The sequence below is a fragment of the Bactrocera tryoni genome, chromosome 3 (genome assembly GCF_016617805.1).
Source record: "Bactrocera tryoni isolate S06 chromosome 3, CSIRO_BtryS06_freeze2, whole genome shotgun sequence".
NCBI classification, from domain to species: Eukaryota; Metazoa; Arthropoda; class Insecta; order Diptera; family Tephritidae; genus Bactrocera; species Bactrocera tryoni.
In genome coordinates, this window is record NC_052501.1 from 85,673,712 (window position 1) to 85,691,413 (window position 17,702).

The 17,702-nt window shown below is 37.7% G+C and overlaps 4 protein-coding genes across 6 annotated transcripts; 2 read left to right on the forward strand and 2 right to left on the reverse strand.

Moving 5' to 3' along the window:
* Positions 1-312: 312 nt before the first annotated feature.
* On the reverse strand, positions 313-3,813 carry LOC120772601 (pre-mRNA-processing factor 40 homolog A). The gene is made up of 7 exons (XM_040101316.1): positions 3,084-3,813; positions 2,764-3,014; positions 1,652-2,703; positions 1,276-1,578; positions 1,142-1,210; positions 993-1,079; positions 313-933 (listed from the first exon to the last, which is right to left on the reverse strand). Exons 1-7 carry the CDS (start codon positions 3,470-3,472, stop codon positions 643-645), a joined length of 2,442 nt encoding a protein of 813 aa, XP_039957250.1. The 5' UTR covers positions 3,473-3,813; the 3' UTR covers positions 313-642.
* Positions 3,814-4,193: 380 nt separating this feature from the next.
* LOC120771061 (lactosylceramide 4-alpha-galactosyltransferase) lies at positions 4,194-6,887 on the forward strand. Of its 2 annotated transcripts, XM_040098867.1 has the most exons (3): positions 4,194-5,036; positions 5,098-5,663; positions 6,466-6,887. In XM_040098867.1, the coding sequence occupies exons 1-3, from the start codon at positions 4,456-4,458 to the stop codon at positions 6,480-6,482; spliced, it is 1,164 nt and encodes a 387-aa protein (XP_039954801.1). In that variant the 5' UTR covers positions 4,194-4,455; the 3' UTR covers positions 6,483-6,887. The 2 variants fall into 2 exon arrangements, with proteins under 2 accessions (XP_039954801.1, XP_039954802.1); XM_040098868.1 differs by having other exon boundaries at positions 5,098-6,887.
* Positions 6,876-8,657, reverse strand: LOC120771060 (DNA polymerase interacting tetratricopeptide repeat-containing, protein of 47 kDa). Its single transcript, XM_040098866.1, has 6 exons — positions 8,385-8,657; positions 8,023-8,312; positions 7,775-7,967; positions 7,429-7,712; positions 7,182-7,346; positions 6,876-7,118 (listed from the first exon to the last, which is right to left on the reverse strand). The coding sequence occupies exons 1-6, from the start codon at positions 8,535-8,537 to the stop codon at positions 7,013-7,015; spliced, it is 1,191 nt and encodes a 396-aa protein (XP_039954800.1). The 5' UTR covers positions 8,538-8,657; the 3' UTR covers positions 6,876-7,012.
* A 1,724-nt stretch (positions 8,658-10,381) lies between these two features.
* Positions 10,382-17,111, forward strand: LOC120771366 (alkyldihydroxyacetonephosphate synthase). 2 transcript variants are annotated; one of them, XM_040099325.1, is made up of 6 exons: positions 10,382-10,489; positions 13,828-14,265; positions 14,339-14,425; positions 14,803-15,991; positions 16,058-16,162; positions 16,304-17,111. In XM_040099325.1, exons 2-6 carry the CDS (start codon positions 14,072-14,074, stop codon positions 16,700-16,702), a joined length of 1,974 nt encoding a protein of 657 aa, XP_039955259.1. In that variant the 5' UTR covers positions 10,382-10,489; positions 13,828-14,071; the 3' UTR covers positions 16,703-17,111. The 2 variants fall into 2 exon arrangements, with proteins under 2 accessions (XP_039955259.1, XP_039955260.1); XM_040099326.1 differs by having other exon boundaries at positions 13,831-14,265.
* Positions 17,112-17,702: the final 591 nt, after the last annotated feature.

The following is a 17,702-nucleotide window of genomic DNA, read 5'->3' on the forward strand; positions in this document are numbered from 1 at the left end:
TCAAATATTTGCTCGTGCGGCAATCCCTCGGAAATGCAGCGCACAAATACTCATTCGTTTGTATGTGTGGTAAAAATTGCTTGATTTGAACTTATGCGGTTTTCACGGGCAACAGCATGAACTGATTAGTGAGGATGGCGCTGACCTTGTGACACATTTTTTAAGAAACAAGAAAAACGTCAGCGCGTGTGCACAAAATGTTATAACCTCTAAAAAGAGAAATTCAGTGAAAAAATCGTTTAATTCGAATTAATTTCGTGTAGTTTTAGTATGTATTATAAGAAAAATTAGATTTAATTTAAACAGCGCCAGTGAACTTCAATATTTTTAATATTTATTTTAATCGTACAAGTTGCTCAATTACTTGTTTCTAAGTATATGCCAAGATTCATATATGTTTGTATGTGCAATTCATAAAATACATAAAATTAACATTAATAATAATAATAAATATTATTCTTAAAAGACTCGCAGTTGCTTAGAAGTCCTGTACGCAATGTATCATGGTAAAAGAGAATTTCGAATATCTAATGCTTGCAATTTCTGTACAAAGCTTTATTGATCTTGGCTTAGTTATTGGCTGCTGCGACTGTTCATTATTGGTCTAGACGATTTGTAACATAGTTGACTTTTCACCGTCGGTCAATCTTCCATTTGTTCGTTCAATTGTGCTAATAATGCGGCGCGTTTTGATTCCAGTTCGGTTTCGCTTAGCGCTTGTTCCTCGGCATTACGCGAACTAGTACCTGAATTTTCAACATCGGACTGATTGCTACCATTTGCACTTATCGGTGTAATAGAGCGGTGATGTTTCTTTTCCTTCTTGCTCTTTTTGTCGCGTTTTTTCTTTCTGCTAACTGTAATATCATCCAATTGTGAAGTGGTTGGCGAAGCAATTGGCGAGGAGATGACGCGTTCAGATTCGCAGGAGGACTGTAAGGAAATATTAACATTATTCAAACATTTTTCATTGTATATTGTACACTACATACAGCTCGTGAGGTTTTTTTGCTCTTTCGCTTCTTCTTTTTCTTCGATATGCGTTCACTTTCCATGCTGAGGCTAGAACTAATCGAATGCTGCAAAAAAATAAATGTAAATTTAATGTAAAAAATCCTAGAATTCGGTTATGCATATTTACCGAACGCGAATGGGACTTTCGTTTTTTTGATTTTGCCGGCTCAAATTCATCTTGATCATTTTCAATGTCCTTTAATTAATATTTTTAAAATTTGTTATTGTTTTGAAACTTGTTGGTACACTTGTGTTGCTTACCGATTTAGAACTGGAGCGCACTCTCTTCTTGTGTTTTTTGTTCTTCTTCGACTTTCGCGAGCGGGAATGATGATGACTGCAGGCGTCCTCGCTTTCTTTAATATAGTCCTCCCAGATCTTTTTCACACCGACTTCCTTTTCATAAACAGTGAATGCTTCTAAATGCTCCACCAACTTCTTTGCAGCTTCGTAAGGTTCCTGTACAGAAATATTTGCCTCCTGCCATTCCGCTTTGATTTCGTTTTCCAATTTTCGCAAACGGCGAGTTTCTTCTTTCAGACGCTCCTTTTCGACGGCTTCGGCCTATTTTTTTATTCAAGAATATAAAATGATTGCCTTTAGATAGGATTTTTTTTAATATGTCAAGTTTATTTACCTTTTCAAGCAGAGCATTATATGTCAATTTGACATTGCCCGCGTCTAAATTTGCAGAGCGTTTGTCTTCACATACAACAGTAGCAAATTCCTCGAAGGAAGTGTTTGCTTGTACCACGTACTGCTTTTCTTTGAGTATCTCGCGTATGATTTTCTTTTCATCGTGGTAGCGCGCCTTTAGGTCTTCCACATAGAATTTGAATAAATCCAAGGGCGTAGAACCCGGCTGGCCGAGCATCGCTGAAAAACGCAAATCTGCCGATATTATTGGATACAGCTCTACCCAAAGCGACATTGATGTAAGTTTTCCAGCTTCATGTTGTGCATCTAATAAGGATAAAAATGAATCGCGGTTTTTGCGCTGTTGACGTTTGAGACGCTTCTTCTCGCGTTCACGTTCCTCCTCTTCTTCCTTTTCTAATGATCGAATATGATCCTCGAAAACTATGAGCGCATCCTCTTTGTCCATCCCAAGTAGATTAACGTCATTCTTAAAGGCAGCATTTTGAAGCAGCATTAGTTGCGCCTGCGCCCATGTAGTTTCGTAAGTGATTGTGGTCATCGACTCGAGCAACTCGCCCAATACTTTCATATTTCGTTTTTTTAGTAAACGCGTTTCCTCCCTTTCCCTCTTAGCCAAGTTGAAAATACAGTCATCATAAATATCACGACGATCCTGTTCCGGCACACTGGTCCATATTTTATTGGACGCAAATAACTCTTCGCATTTATAATATTTCATTTGCGAGTTCATTTTATCAGTTGACATAAGGAAACGTTCAAGGTCCTCCTTGGCTTTTTTAGCGCGTAAACGCGATTCTTCTCGTTCATCTTTCAGTTTTTGTGTTTTATATGCGTTAAATGTTTGTTTCTTTTCGTTCAAATTTTTAAAGGAACTATAACGCGGATCTTTGGAAATTATTTTGACGCACTGGTCCCAGTTAGCATTTGATGGTACATTTTTCTCCCGCAGTAAATCTTTGAAAGCTTCAATTGCTTCTTTTTTATCTTTAAATACTATTTTGGGTTCTTCCGTAGGTGATTCTTTTTTATCTGTAAAAATCATTCAATAATTATTATCGTAAACAAATTGGAATGTTATTATTCGATTACTGTTTTCCTTCTCTTCTTTCCCTGTTTGTGGCATTTCAATTGAAGCTAATGTAGCAGCCATGGCTTGATCAAGGGCGGATGAAGAATTTTCATTACTGCCTGGGGTCATAGGTGAACGAATATCAGGTGTAGCTATATTTACCACGGTGGGTAGAGTTGCCGGAAGTATACTGGCTAGCGCAGCCGGTGGCACCATTCCCGCCAAACTGGAAGATGTCATCGCAGCAACGGCTTTGGCAGCAGCAGCAGCTCTAAAACATTATACAATTGTGCACTTACGTTTTTTGTCGCAAAAGTTAGAAAATAAAAAAAAATCTTACTCTTCTGCTTTGACTTTAGCTTGCATTTCTACGAATTCTGGTGGAGGCTCCCAACGTGACTCTTTTGTGTTGACATTGTGATAATACACTTTACCAGCATCAGAACGATACTCCTTCCAAGGGCATTGGTGAGTCAACCGTTCGGCTGGTGTCATCAGTGCTTCGGGCTTCTCCCATGAGCTTTGCTTAGTGTTGTTATTGTAGTAATATGGTCGTCCATCGGGAGCCTTGTGTTCTGTCCATTCAGTGTTAGGCGGTATACCACCAAATGCTGCCGCCAGTTCTGGTGGAGGTGGCCCTCCAAAACCTGGTGGCGGTATGTTAAACATTGGCGGCATGCCCATTGGTGGCGGTACTGCACCACCCGCCGCTCCCGGAGGTACATTCATATCTCTGCTTTGTGCAAGACAAAATTTTTAAATACGCTTTACAGGTAAAATGACAAATTTCCGGTCGCAAACTTGTCAACGTATGCCAAACAAAAAACTGCTCTCAACACCAAAACTGTTCTAACCTCAAACAGCGCCGTTGTACTGAATCCAGTCTGACTGATAGAATTATAATAATACGCTATTTTAACACACAAATTATATAGTCACTTAATATTGTTCAATTTGCAAGTACTTGCTTTTAATTTCGTAAATGTTTACATTATCTAAATTATCATGCAAAACTTGCTTAATATTACAATCCCCGGCTCGAGAAAATGCTCAATTGACATTTGAAAGCGTCGAGCAGAGTTGCACTTTACGCAGTTAATTGCACAGTGAATTGAGCAAGGGCAGGCATGTTATCACTGCATAAAATTGGTCGTTCTTACAAATAAAATTGTTATACGATTTTATATGCAAGATTAATTATTTCGAAATTATGTGAAATAAATTAGAGGTTTTCCTTGGACAGTCTGTTTTGGATTTTGTTAACTAGATGTACATACATCAAATGTTATTAATTTTCGTTCTCTCATTGAATTCGCTAAAATAATACTTTTATTAAAAAGTTTGTTTACTTATTCCAGACAACATTTCAAATGATAATAAAAAAATACATATGTAATGCTTATAGTGCCTTTCAAGTATAAAAAACTGACACCCTGGTAATTTCAAGGTTGTCAAAAGTACAATAAAATAAATATTACAGCGATAAGAAAACTTGTATATTTTTGCTAAGTGATTGTGTTCAAACTAGTGTAAAGCCGTGGTATTATCCTTATTAAACGAAGATGTGGACTTCCTGAAACAGCCTGATTCTTTATTCGGTTTGGGGGAATTTGAGCAATTACATATCGCTTAAATAAAATATGACATAGGAATTTCACATTCTCTATTATCTTTGAATCTCACAACTTAAATGTATTTCTGAAATAAAAAAAATGAAACAAATTATAGCCAAACCCAGATTGAAATGGATACTCCTCTTCCTGCTATCGCTATTTGTAATAAGCTGGTGTCTACTTTATGGTTCAGACATAAATCAAACAGACATACGCTACTGTTTCATGAATAGCTTCAGTGCATCTCCAACAGTTTCATATGCACAACAAAAATATGCACAAAATAAGTTTGATGCTGGTCCGCATCTCCTGGACGATATAATGCTTACGGAACCGAAACCAAATGCGAGCGGGCGTAGCATTATCTTTCACGAAACCAGTTGTCCAAATGAAAAACTACGTAGTAGGATGCAATACTTGGGCAGCGCACCAATTAATATGATGGATCTTACCGCACGGGAAGCATGTGCCATTGAATCGGCTGCATTACACAATCCTGGTTTTAGTGTTTTTGTACTTTTTGCCAGTCCCGCTTACCGTGATTACAATAATACTCCCCCAGTGATAGAAGCGATACTCAGCTACCCAAATGTACATTTACGGAACCTAAATATATGGACTTATGCAGCTGGAACACCTATGTACCAGTGGTTAAAAGATGGGAAACTTTTTCGATCCAGGTAACAACAAAACAATAGTAATTAAATGATATCTAGCGGATCTAATATGTAAAAATTTCAGTTATGTGCTATCACACCTTTCCGACTTTTTACGCTATTTAACACTATGGCGTTGGGGTGGCACTTATCTCGATATGGATGTCGTAGTGTTGCGTAGTTTAGAAAAATTGCCACCAAATTATACAGGAGCGGAATCAACAACATACCTCGCAGCAGGGGTAATGAACTTCGCTCCCGATGGATTTGGTCATGAAATTGCTGAAAAATGCTTACGAGATTTCCTATTAAATTTCGACGGCAGTGATTGGGGTAACAACGGGCCAGGTGTCATAACGCGTGTCATGAATGATGTCTGCAAGACAGCCAACATTGAGTTAATGATGAATGCTAAACGGTGTATGGGATTTCACATAATGCCAAGAGAAGCATTTTATGCGGTACCCTGGAAAAAGTGGGAATATTTCTTTGAAGCACAGTACCTGACTGAAACCCTGAATTTGTTGCGTGATTCGTACATAGCGCATGTATGGAACAAACACTCCAAGCAAAGGCATGTGAAAGTGGGTGCAAACGTAGCTTATGGTATTCTCGCCGAAAAACATTGCCCGAAAGTGTATGCAGCAGCAGGCGAGTATTTTTAAAACACAAACAACAAACAAGAACATTTAATGTTAAAAAAGGTTAAGGTAAAAAGAAAAAGTATTTTTAGCATTTCGTTTAAACGAAAGTAAGTAATAGTTTTTAGTTTCTGTGTATGTATGCATCTGTGAAAGTTTAATTCGGAGGCAGACCTTAAACTTTAGTTGGATACCAATGGCATATCGTATTTACTTTATTCGAACCGAAATTTATAATTGTGCCCGAAAATTGTTTTGTTAATTATTTTATATTGTTTTATGTTATATTGTATGCATATGTATGTCCGACTAAGGCAAAGCATTTGTAGAATCTCTTGTATATGTTTTTTATTAGATTTCTAGCACTAACGATTAATATTTTTTTTATAAATCTTACTCAAATAACACACTTTTTCTCCTTAAATAAACGTGGGAGTCATCCCTACTAATTGCATGCATGCAATTTAGTTGAATAATAACCCTTTTCTGTATGTATGTATATTCTCATTAGCTTAAATATATTCCACACACCAAGCACATTCACATTTTGTAAATAGATATACATGATATGTATTACTTAACGAATCTCAACAAAAAAAAGAATACTGTCCCTAAATAGCAAGTAGTAGAAACCAAAGTTTGTACATAAATATTATAGTTCAAATATGGATCAATTTGTAGTAGAAATCTTGTATGTATGTATTTTAGAGCATTGTAGATGATATTATTGAATTCGAAATGATCATTGAATTCTTATACGCACAATTAGTTTTTTTCTTAACAATATTACACGTTTTTTTATATTTTTTTAGCAAAAAGCTTAATATAAGCTAACCTCGAACACAGTAAAGTAATGCTCATACTTGTATGGTGAATATAGATAAATAATATCCTACCTATTCCTGCCACGAGAAAAAATTCTACATTATTTTTATACATACGTTGTTTTCAAAAGCGATTGAAACATCGCAGCAGAAATCCGATTTGCAATAGTTGATAATAAGACAAATATAATATTGGCATACACGTTGAAATAGCTTATGTATACATCTATTTAGCGTGCACTACATTGTGCACTTACGACATCACATCGATTACACACATATGTGTGTCAATTGGCGTGGAGACTCCTAATCAAAGTTATACAATGAAATCAAATGTGTATTATATAGAATTGTTATGTATAAGATATTAAGTGTTATATGAGAAATACATGCACCCGTACACAAATGAATCAACTTGTTTTAATCAAATACAAAATATACTACTGTACATAAAATACAATTACTTTATTGTTTACAAATGCTATATACATGAACTCGTTCCCGCAATTTCAACATACAATTAACGTGTTCACTCTCACGCATAAATCAATGGTCTTCTTTGTTGATTAACGAATTCGCGCTCGACCTGAGAATTCTTTGGTACAACATAAAACAGCAGTGAGCCGCCAGTAACAAAGAAGCTGCATTTCAAAAATTTTATAATATTCGTATCATGAATCGCATAGTACAATAGACCAACATACCCCTTTTCGTTTAGAATCTCCTTTATAGTTTTATTTAAATCCACTTTATGCACGCATCCCACTTTACGGTTCTCGTAGTAAATGTTTAAATTGCCAGGTCGATAGCTATTCGTTTTGTCACATGGCAGTGGCTCTTTAAACATGTCGTTGATACAATCTTCCATACTGCAAAAAGGAAAAAAAATCAAAATAATTTATAACTAAAGAACAGTTGCTGTACAATTAAAAAAAAAATGCATGTGCTTACACCACATGCTCCGACAGCTGTTGCTGAAAATCGCTAAATAAAAATTCTGGATATGAAAAGGCTGTTGGCCACACAAGCGTCTCATTGTCACTATCCAAATGAACTGGATGATCTTCTAATGGCAGAAATTTTGGCCGCAACAATTCCTCCGTTATGGGTTTATTATTTTTTATATCATCGAATTTAATGTCGCGTGCCTTTAGTGCTTCAGTTAGCCGTTGAAAGCTCACAATGCGTTTCTTTGCCTCTGCAGCTTCTTTGCGTTGATCTCGTTCAATTTCCAGCTGCAAATGTAGGTAAAACCAAGTTGAATATTTCAGTTGAGCATTTTTTGTGTTCACAAAACCTTTTTCGTTTTATTCCTTTTTAACAAGTCGCGTGCTTCGTTATTATTTGCATCTTGTTTCAGTAGCTCTTCACATAATTGGGCACATAGTTCGAACTTGTCCAAATAAAAGGCACACTGTGCCGCGCGCCAACGCGATTTGGCATATTCTGCGTTATATTCCAATGCCTTTTGCGCGTCCATGAGTGCCGAACTATAAGCACAAGAAGTTGTAGTCTGAAGATAGAATATGTTGAAGCGCGTCTTACCGGTAATTTTTTAGAAAGAAATGTGCAGCAGAACGATTGTTGTATAGCACAGATTTAACTTCCGGTTTATCACATTTGGCTTTCAAGCCCTCCGAGAAACTATAAATGGCAGTACGAAATTTTTTATGCTTCATATAAAAATTGCCGTCCTCCTTATAATTAAGTGCCAGTTCCTCCGCTGTGTTTTCCTCTGGATCGTACTTCAGCTTTTGCAGACCCTCGAACATGGGATGCACATCGTCGCCAGGTTGCGGTGCTTTTTTCATAAAGAACGGATGCTTGTCCATTTCCTTTGCACAAAACATATTATATTTATTTACTTTTCTGTATAGCAATACCTTTCATAACATAAGTTTACATACTTCTTGCCAACGATCCTCTGGCCAACCTTCCTCATAGCGTTTCTTCTCCAAACCATCAATGAACGCATCTAATTCCTCATCCAATTTTGCGGCCAAAGCTAAACGCTCCTCATCTGTCCACGTTTTCTGCAAATCCAATTTCTCATCAGCCATATTTATGTACTTTTAAAGGGAAAACACTTGCTCGACCAAAAATATTTTATAAACAAAACTCTATATAACACACATGTTTATTTCCAGCTGTGTTTAATAAGCACAGCTGTAACGCAGGGTTGCAATTGTTAATATGAGCAGTCTGTGCTTGCGCTAAAATTTTAACGGACTTTTTTTGTATTTGTTTTTTAAATATTTTATGCTATACGTTATGTGCGTATATATGTACATATGCGCTTGTTTTAAATAAAAGTGAAAGATTTAAATGTGTAAAAAGACATTGTTGTTGTATTATTTCAACTGATTTGCAGTGAAATTTAATTACTCCGCTGCCTAACAACTTTTCAAATGTGTCGCACACATACGCAGACACAAAAGCCGACTTAGTTGCACTGCTAGTATTAAGCTGTTATAGGGTGTGCCGCGGAAATTTGCTCTTGTTATCGCTTTGTCTAAACATCGTTAATGGATAACTAACATGTTAACCACGGTGTTAACGCGTTTCTTGTTTCCTGACTTTAACAGATTTGTAACGGTAAAAAATTGTAAAACTTGTGTGTGGCATTATATGCCTTCGTAGTATTTGCTATATAGAAATGTGTTTGTGTTTACATATTTATTGTTTTTTTTTATTTATTTTTTTTAATTTATTTTTTTTTTATTTTTTTTTTTATTTTTTGTTGCAAACTCGGCAATGAGCAAAGCACCTTCAAGTATAGTGCAAATTTGCTGATGAACGCAGTGCACTTTTCGCAGTTATACATACATATGTACATACATACAATGTATGCACATTTGTTAAGTTAGTCAAATACGTTTGAAACCGAAAGTGGCTTGGGCTTTCGCTGCATATGGAAGGTAAATGGCTTATGTGCTATGTATGTATATATACAAGTGTATGTATGTGTATATGCATGTTTTTGTATAAGTCTTACTCCTTTTATGCCATATACTATATATTGAAGTTTGATTAGAAATACGAAAAGACTTTTTCGACTACCCTATATGTATAATATTTAATATACTTCCTTATGTATGTACATATATGTATGTATGTTCACCCTTAAGAAATATAAAATAATGTATTGTTGAAAAGTCGTTATAAAACTCGTAAAGTTTTATATTCTCTGGTCTAAATGGTAACTGTAAAATTTTTTCCATGAAAAAAGAGACTTTGACTTCAGTACCCATTTCCGGTATTCAAAGTTATTCAAACATTTTGCAATTATACCCCATATAAATACATACACATACACACATACTTATTGTACATTTACGTAAGTATGCGTGCGCATTCACTTGCATTTATTACTATTGGGCGACACCCAAAGGTATCTAAATATTTATCTAAAGCAGTTTACTGTAAATTTTCATATTTGTAGTTGCATTCATAATGCGTGTGTGCATACGGATATCGATACCTCGAACGTTTGCAAATATTGATCACAATCCGGCACTCATTATATGTACGATTGTAGTATTGGCACGAGTTTGCCGCCTTTTAGAAGGGATTAATAAAACAATAAAACCAAAACAACTGCAAAAGCATTAAAACTCTATAATACAATATTTGCCAATTTATTATGTGTGTGTGTGTTTAACAACTACAATAACAATTACAAACACACAATGTTATATGTATGTATGTATGTGGTTGGTTTCATCAGCATTCACACAACATTGGCGGGCGTTGAAACTGATAAAGTCGCAGATTGCTGGCTGCCAGTTGCGATTTACATGGCGAAGGGCGCGTATTCCAAGGAGGCATTTGAATTTGACGCGACAAAGTGTGTTTCAAAAGAACGCATGCATTTTTGTGCTTCACGTAGTTTGTATACATATGTACATATGTACATACATTTGTATACGCTAAATTCTAAAGTGAATTTTGAAAGAATTTTTAGTGCAGCGCTTGCATTGGCTTAAGAAAAGCAGCAGTCGCGGGAACCCTCGTGAGTCAGGCTGTATATGTAGATATATGTAATTCATAAACTCAAGACTCAGTTGTAAGGTTACGTGGGCTCTTTGTGACCCCTAACAAGTGAAATTCTTTCAGTTTGTGTCGGCATTGCTTGTGCATTATTATTAACTGTGTGAAGGCGCCAGCTGTGAGGACGAACTAATAATAAAGCAAGTGTGATAATGGAAATTACATGTGTAGTGCTTTAAGTGCATAGTAAAATAGTAAGGCAGCATAAAATAATAATAACAGTGCTACGTACATAACTTAAAACAATATTTGACTATACGTTGTGCCTTAATTGAAGGAGTCATTTATGCCGCATTGAATTTTTGAGGAATAAAAAAAATGTTCAAATAAAAATATATTCAAAATTAGATGAACCTTACAAAATTAAAAAATACAGGGTGTCCCAAAATAAATGCCGAATTGAATTTTGGGGAATAAAAAAGTTTTTTCAAAGTTTTATATACATATTTGAAAATTAAAAGTTTCTATATTTTCTATAAAAAAATCCAATATTTAAAAAAAATACAGGGTGTCCCGAAATGAACGCAAGATTTAAATTTGCCGCGATTTCAAATAAACTCTTCACAGTTGACCACATTTTGTGTGAAATTTTCGCGCTGCGGCCGCCAAGCTTTCATTATTTTTGAAGTATTGTGCAATGAAGTCACCTTGTTTCATTGTGTAAAGCTCCATTTTTTCTAAGCCTAAACTGTTAGCCCTCGATTTTTTTAGGCTTGTGAAAACCTTACTACATACATAAATGTTGACAAATTTAAATCTTACGTTCATTTTGTGACACCCTTTACTTCCACAACAACTACAGTAATTAGTTTAAACAACAATAAAAAAAAGTACCCTAAAACTTGCTTTATCTGTAATTACTTTGGACCGCCGTAAAATACCCTATTTATCGTAAAGAAATTAGGCCAAAGCGCAAGATTATATTATGTTTTAATGCCTTTGAAGACAACACCTGCTTAACTTGTAAGGTTCCCCACACTAACAACTCGTTCTTATCTAAACCCAACGTTGCGATAACAGTGCTTTATGGGCTCCAGTTTTTTTTTTTAATAGAATACTTTGCGATAGCATGTTTTTAGCTTTTCTCTTGAGTTATTTCTAGCAGAGCGTAAGCGGGTGTAGTACTCTTCAAATAAGTTCATTTTCTGCGCATATTTTCCACTAACATTTCGTACACTTTCAACTAGCCGGTAAATGCCAGCTTTTGCACTCATTTTCCACCCCCGCGTGAAAGGAGTGAGCTTTGGAGCGTCTTCACTGCGAGAGTGCGTTTAGTCATACAGAAATTGCGCCACTTTCGCAGCCAAGCAGCCGTACGCTTGATTTTTATCAGCAGCGTGCACATGGTGTGTTGTCATTTCTGGGAGGGGGCGCAGTAATATACATTTTTAAGTATTAATATAAATGTGGTTGGCAGTGTGTATGGAATTCTATGAAATAGTATGCGTCATATTTACCCGCCAAGTCAATTACACGTCTATTGTATATGTAGCCATGTACATTAGAGAGGGCCGATTTTGTTTCTATAAGTTTCGGAATGCGGCATATATGCTACGGATCATTCTGAACGACTTTGCATGAGGGACTGTGGGTCTAAAACCGGTTTTGTTTCCTTGCCTGAAAAGGCCGATGAAAGAAGATCCAAGCAGCATGCTCATCGAGTCTCAAGGCTATTCCGGGGAATGTGCTGTGGTTATACGATCTTACCGATTTCGACAAATGAGCAAGAGAATAACAAAATGCGCCTACGTATTTAGTTTTATTCGGCTATCTCGGAAAATCCTAAAAAAGACGCCAAAAAATCGCTGGCTCGAAACCCCTTTTAGACCCAAAATCTCTAAGGCAAAGTTGTTTTGAATGTTTTGTAGAAAATATCTCCAAAGCGCGATTTATCCATTTTTTTATGGCTCCTTGTAAATCAACCCGCTCTAATGTGCATAGTCGTCTAAGAAAAATGTAGGCATTTTTTTTAATTTCGGAATGCTCACACCTTGCACTTAAACTTTATTCGTTCATGTTTATACTTTTATGACCTGTTGATTTTAACATTATCCATTTCTCGCATAAAAATTTTTGATGCACGACTTGAAGGCTCATAAAGGTGATATCACATAAACACATCATGCCGTGTGTTCAGCAAGCAGGAATAGAATATACATATGTATGTAGTTTAGTGCTAGTGAGTAGACGCATAATTATAATTTTTTTATATTATTTTTACGCATTCCTAACTGTAATCAAGTTTGTCAATGCGCGCATACGAGTTTGTAGAAAAAACGTGACAAAATGGACCATGAGTTTATCGCAATTGCCTTTTTATTTTTTTTAGTTTGTTATATATTTTTAATTATCATAATAAGCTAATCGAACGATTACATTTTACTTGAACGCCTTTTAAATTGAAAAGTGATATGCATACTGAAAGGCTGGTGGACTTTGAGCCAATGTAGGTTTGATAAGTGTATGAAAATAGGTGGATAGGCGGATAATATGAATGACTTTAATGATATAAGCAACGCATAAACCATTTTTTAACTGTCTACTATGCATTTTGTAAATTTTGGACTCAATAAACTCTCTAGATTTCTAACGAAACAATCTTCCATTATCGGTTCAAGCTGCTAAAGCTCTTTCTTTCCAATTTATTAAATTAAAAAAAGATAAGTTGTTTAAAAAAAATTAAAAAAATACAAGCAGCATTTAACCACACACGCGTTGGCTTGGCTTCTGACCTGAAATATATAAACATTTCAATATACATACATTATGTATAATACATACAAACATACATATATATCAGTATTTACATACAACAACTACTGTGCGATATATTGTGGTGCGAAACTGGGCCACACAGCTGTGCAAAAAAATTAAACAAGAGTAGAATTTCAATTTACATTAGGAACCATTTAGCCATACGCCTTCGCTCTCACGCATTTCAAAGCAGGCGACGCTCTACTTGAGCGCTTTTAGGCTTTTAGGCGTACTCACTGAGTGCCGGCAATGCTTGGAATCACTCAAAGCGTGCACATTATATATGACAGGAAAATGCCTCCCTTTGACGCTTTGCCCACGAAAGCGCTGCACACCCCTGAAATGCTACTCACTACTAGAGTTTAGTTAGTTGAACGGCAGGCGACAACGTGTGTGCTTAACAGCATAACTGAATGGCTGGCGAACTTAGGGAAAAATACCTTCGAAAACAAAGTGCATAAGTTGAATGAAAATTGCAGAGAAATAAGCGCTTACTAAAACAAATACTAATAAAAATAATTTATTAATAAATAATACAACTAAAAGCAGGAAAAAAACACGTGAGATACGCAGGCTGAAAGTTTGTTTGGCGACGGATTGAAAAAAATCGATTTTTGTGCGTGAGCAAGACACGGAAAAAGTGCGCGCAAGGCGGCGGAGCTATTTAAAAATATATACTTCACACATACACACACATATACACTAAGAGAGACGCACGTCAACACAAGTCAATTGCAATTTGTTTGTGAAATTTCCAAAAACTAAACCAAAAACTGCGTTATTATTAAGCATGGAGACAGCAAATATACGCTTCAACGCGCTGCCTCAAGCCCCCAGCTGCGGGAGCCACAGTGTCGGCGAATGCAGAAGCAACAACTGCAGCAGCAAGCTGGCCGACGCCAAAGAGCCGGTCGCTGCGCCCGCCACTGTGCTGCTGGATAAGCGCTTCTCGCGGCAAGTGCAGGGTGTGTATCCGCTGCGACGGTGAGTACTCAAGCAAGTTTAACGAAAATTTGTATTAAAAGCACAAATCTCTATCGTTTCCGTGCGGCTGCAGTCAGGACGTGCTGAAGTGGTACGGCTGGGGCTACAAAGACTCACAGTTCTATGTGGACAATGGCATCATCGGCTTCAAGGGTGACAAGTATGTAATGAAGCTCGTCTTCTTGTTTGTTTACGCGCTTGTGTAGACACGTTTGTTTCTGACGTTTGCTTTATTTAGGCTACATAATGACTTTATTGTTTGTATGTATGTAGGCGAGTGTGTTATTTATGCTGAAACTGGTATTAGCCAGAGTTTGGTGGCTACAATTATCAGCGAGTCAGTTTGGCGGCGATATTGGATACTTCCTGTGACTTCGCTAATTTAGCGCGTCTGAATGAGTCATTGAACCTGCGTAGATGCAGCTAAGAAGTACTCTAATTCTTCACGCTGACAACAAAGTACTCACTTACATATATACAACCAAGAAAACTATCGTATCAGTGTATGGAAACTGCAGCTTTTCGTCTTTTCCACAGGTATCCACTTGAAGGCTGCATGTTGCCCTACTTCACCGAATGGGTTTACAGTAAATTCAATTTGCGTATCGAGAAGAATTTACCCTCTCCGAAAATGCCTACCGAGTTTCCGGCACCCACCGTGAATGCGCCCTTCCTGCGTGAACTCGAAGCAACTAAGCTGACGAGCTCGCAGTCTGGCGAGGACCGTCTCATACGCTGTCACGGTCAGACGCTGCACGATATCTACTATCTTTGGCGCAATGAATTCAAGCGTATTCCCGACATAGTCGTCTGGCCGCACAGTCACGAGGATGTGGTGCGGCTTGTGGCGCTCGCCAATAGACATAATGTTGTGGTTATACCGTATGGCGGTGGCACCTCTGTGTCTGGCTCAATTACTTGTCCGCAAGTAGAGCAACGTATGATCTGCGTGTTGGATACGTCACAGATGAATCGTATGCTGTGGCTGAATAAAGCCAATTTGACTGTGTGCTTTGAGGCGGGCATTGTGGGACAGGATTTGGAGCGCGAATTGCAAAAACTCGGTTTGACTGTGGGTCATGAACCGGACAGTTATGAGTTTTCCACACTCGGTGGTTGGGTGGCGACACGCGCCTCTGGCATGAAGAAGAACGTCTACGGCAATATAGAGGATTTGGTGGTGCGTGTCCGTTTGGTTACCGCGTCTGGAGAGGTGCTGGAGCGTGAGTGTATGGCGCCGCGTGTTTCGTGTGGTCCGGACTTCAACCATGTGATAATGGGCTCCGAGGGCACACTTGGCGTTGTGACTGAGGTGGTGCTGAAAGTGCGTCCACTGCCCGCCGTGAAACGTTATGGCTCGCTGGTTTTCCCCGATTTCGAGAGCGGCGTACAATTTATGCGGGAAGTTGCGCGTCGCCGCTGCCAACCGGCGTCGGTGCGGTTAGTGGATAACGAACAATTCGTTATGGGACAAACACTGAAGCCAGTGCGAGGCTGGTTGGCTGGTTTGCTGGATTCATTGAAGAAAACCTACATCACGGCTTGGAAGGGTTTGGATTTAACGAAAATGTGTGCGGCAACTTTGCTATTTGAGGGCAATGAGGAAGATGTGCGACGAGAGGAGGCGCTCATTTATCAGATTGCTAAGCAGTTTAAAGGATTTCCGGCAGGTGGTGATAATGGCGAACGTGGCTACATACTAACATTCGTCATAGCGTACATAAGGGTGAGTTCGAGACACAAAAGAAATCCAATGGTATATGTAATAATATTTATTTCTACTCCGCTGCAGGATTTCGCATTAAACCAAGAGATCGTTGCGGAGTCCTTTGAGACATCTGTGCCATGGGACCGCTGCAGTTCGCTGTGTCGGAATGTGAAACGCCGTGTGGAAGCGGTGAGTTCTTTGCCATTTGTGTAAGCAATTTTGCCGTTTTGTGTACATAGATAATACACAGCGTGGCAATTTCCTGTTTTACCTCTACTTTCAAAATGTTGATTCAATTATCGAAAGCCGTTAACTATCTCTGTATTTCAGGAATGTCACAAGCGTAGCATTAAGAACTTCATCATTTCCTGTCGCGTAACGCAGACCTACGACGCCGGCGCTTGCGTTTACTTCTACTTCGGCTTTAGGCACACCGGCATTGCCGATCCTGTCGCCACATTCGAGCAGATTGAGACGGGTGCACGCGACGAGATACTCGCCTCGGGCGGCTCGCTGTCGCATCATCACGGCGTTGGTAAAATACGCAGCCAATGGTATGAGAATACCGTTTCCAAATCCGGCAGTGCACTGTACCTGGCGGCGAAAAGACAACTCGACCCGAAAAATATTTTCGCCGCAGGAAATTTGCTGACCAAAAAGAGTGGCGTAGAAGCGTCGCTGCATCAAACCACCGTTGAGTCGAGTTCATTAGTTAAGGCGAAACTATAAAGTTCGAGTATCAACCGAAATGAAACCACAGATAAGAGACATTAGTTTTATGTTGGCTTTAGCGAAATGTAGTGGAATTAACTCAAAAAGTTTGTCATTTTTTTACTTTTGTATTAGCGCTAGTTTAACATGAGTGTTGTTGTACATAAACTTAATTTTCTTACTTAATTATTTAATGTTTTGTTTAAGGACTTCAATTCTGTCTTATTGTATGGAATATACTGTTATAATGGGTGATTTTCTAATTCAAACGTACGGTTCATATTTATTACACTAGTTTACACTAACTAATTTTTATTATTCCTCTTTACTGGCATATGGAACTTCGGTATATGCACGATTAGAAAAGGTGTTTGAAGTTTTCTAGTACAGAAAAAAAAAATAAAATAAGACCCGTTATAAAAATTAATTTGTCTTTTTATGACTTGGCAAGGCAATATTCATAAATTTTCGAACCCGAGAAAAGTTAAGGAAAAGGTGACAGTTGATACTTCTCACAACCTTCGCCAGTTGGATATTAGTAGTAACATTATATAACGCGTCAACTGAAAAGTCCTGGCTTGATTTTTAGTTAGCCATAACCTTCAAAATGCCTTAGTATAAATTTGACAGCTGTCTGAAATATGGCTTGATGGTGAGCTTCTGGACGCAACATCTGGAAAATTAGCCATCAAGGATTGGTATGTGGTCAGTGGACGCCCAAAAAAGATTGTTACCAACGAAATCATCAAAAAAGTCCACAAACTATTTTTCGATGACTCTTAAGTGAAGTTGTTCGAGAGAGCAGGCACACTTAAGATATCAACTGAATGTGTAAATCATATAAATCATGAATATTTGGATATGAGAAAGCTCTATGCAAAGCGGGTGTCATGCGAGGTCACTTTTGTCCAAGAACAACGATGATTTGATGATTCGGTGCAGTGTTTGGCGATCTTAAAACGTATTGAAACCGAGTTTTTGCGTCGATATGTGACAATTGATGAAAGCTGGATCCATC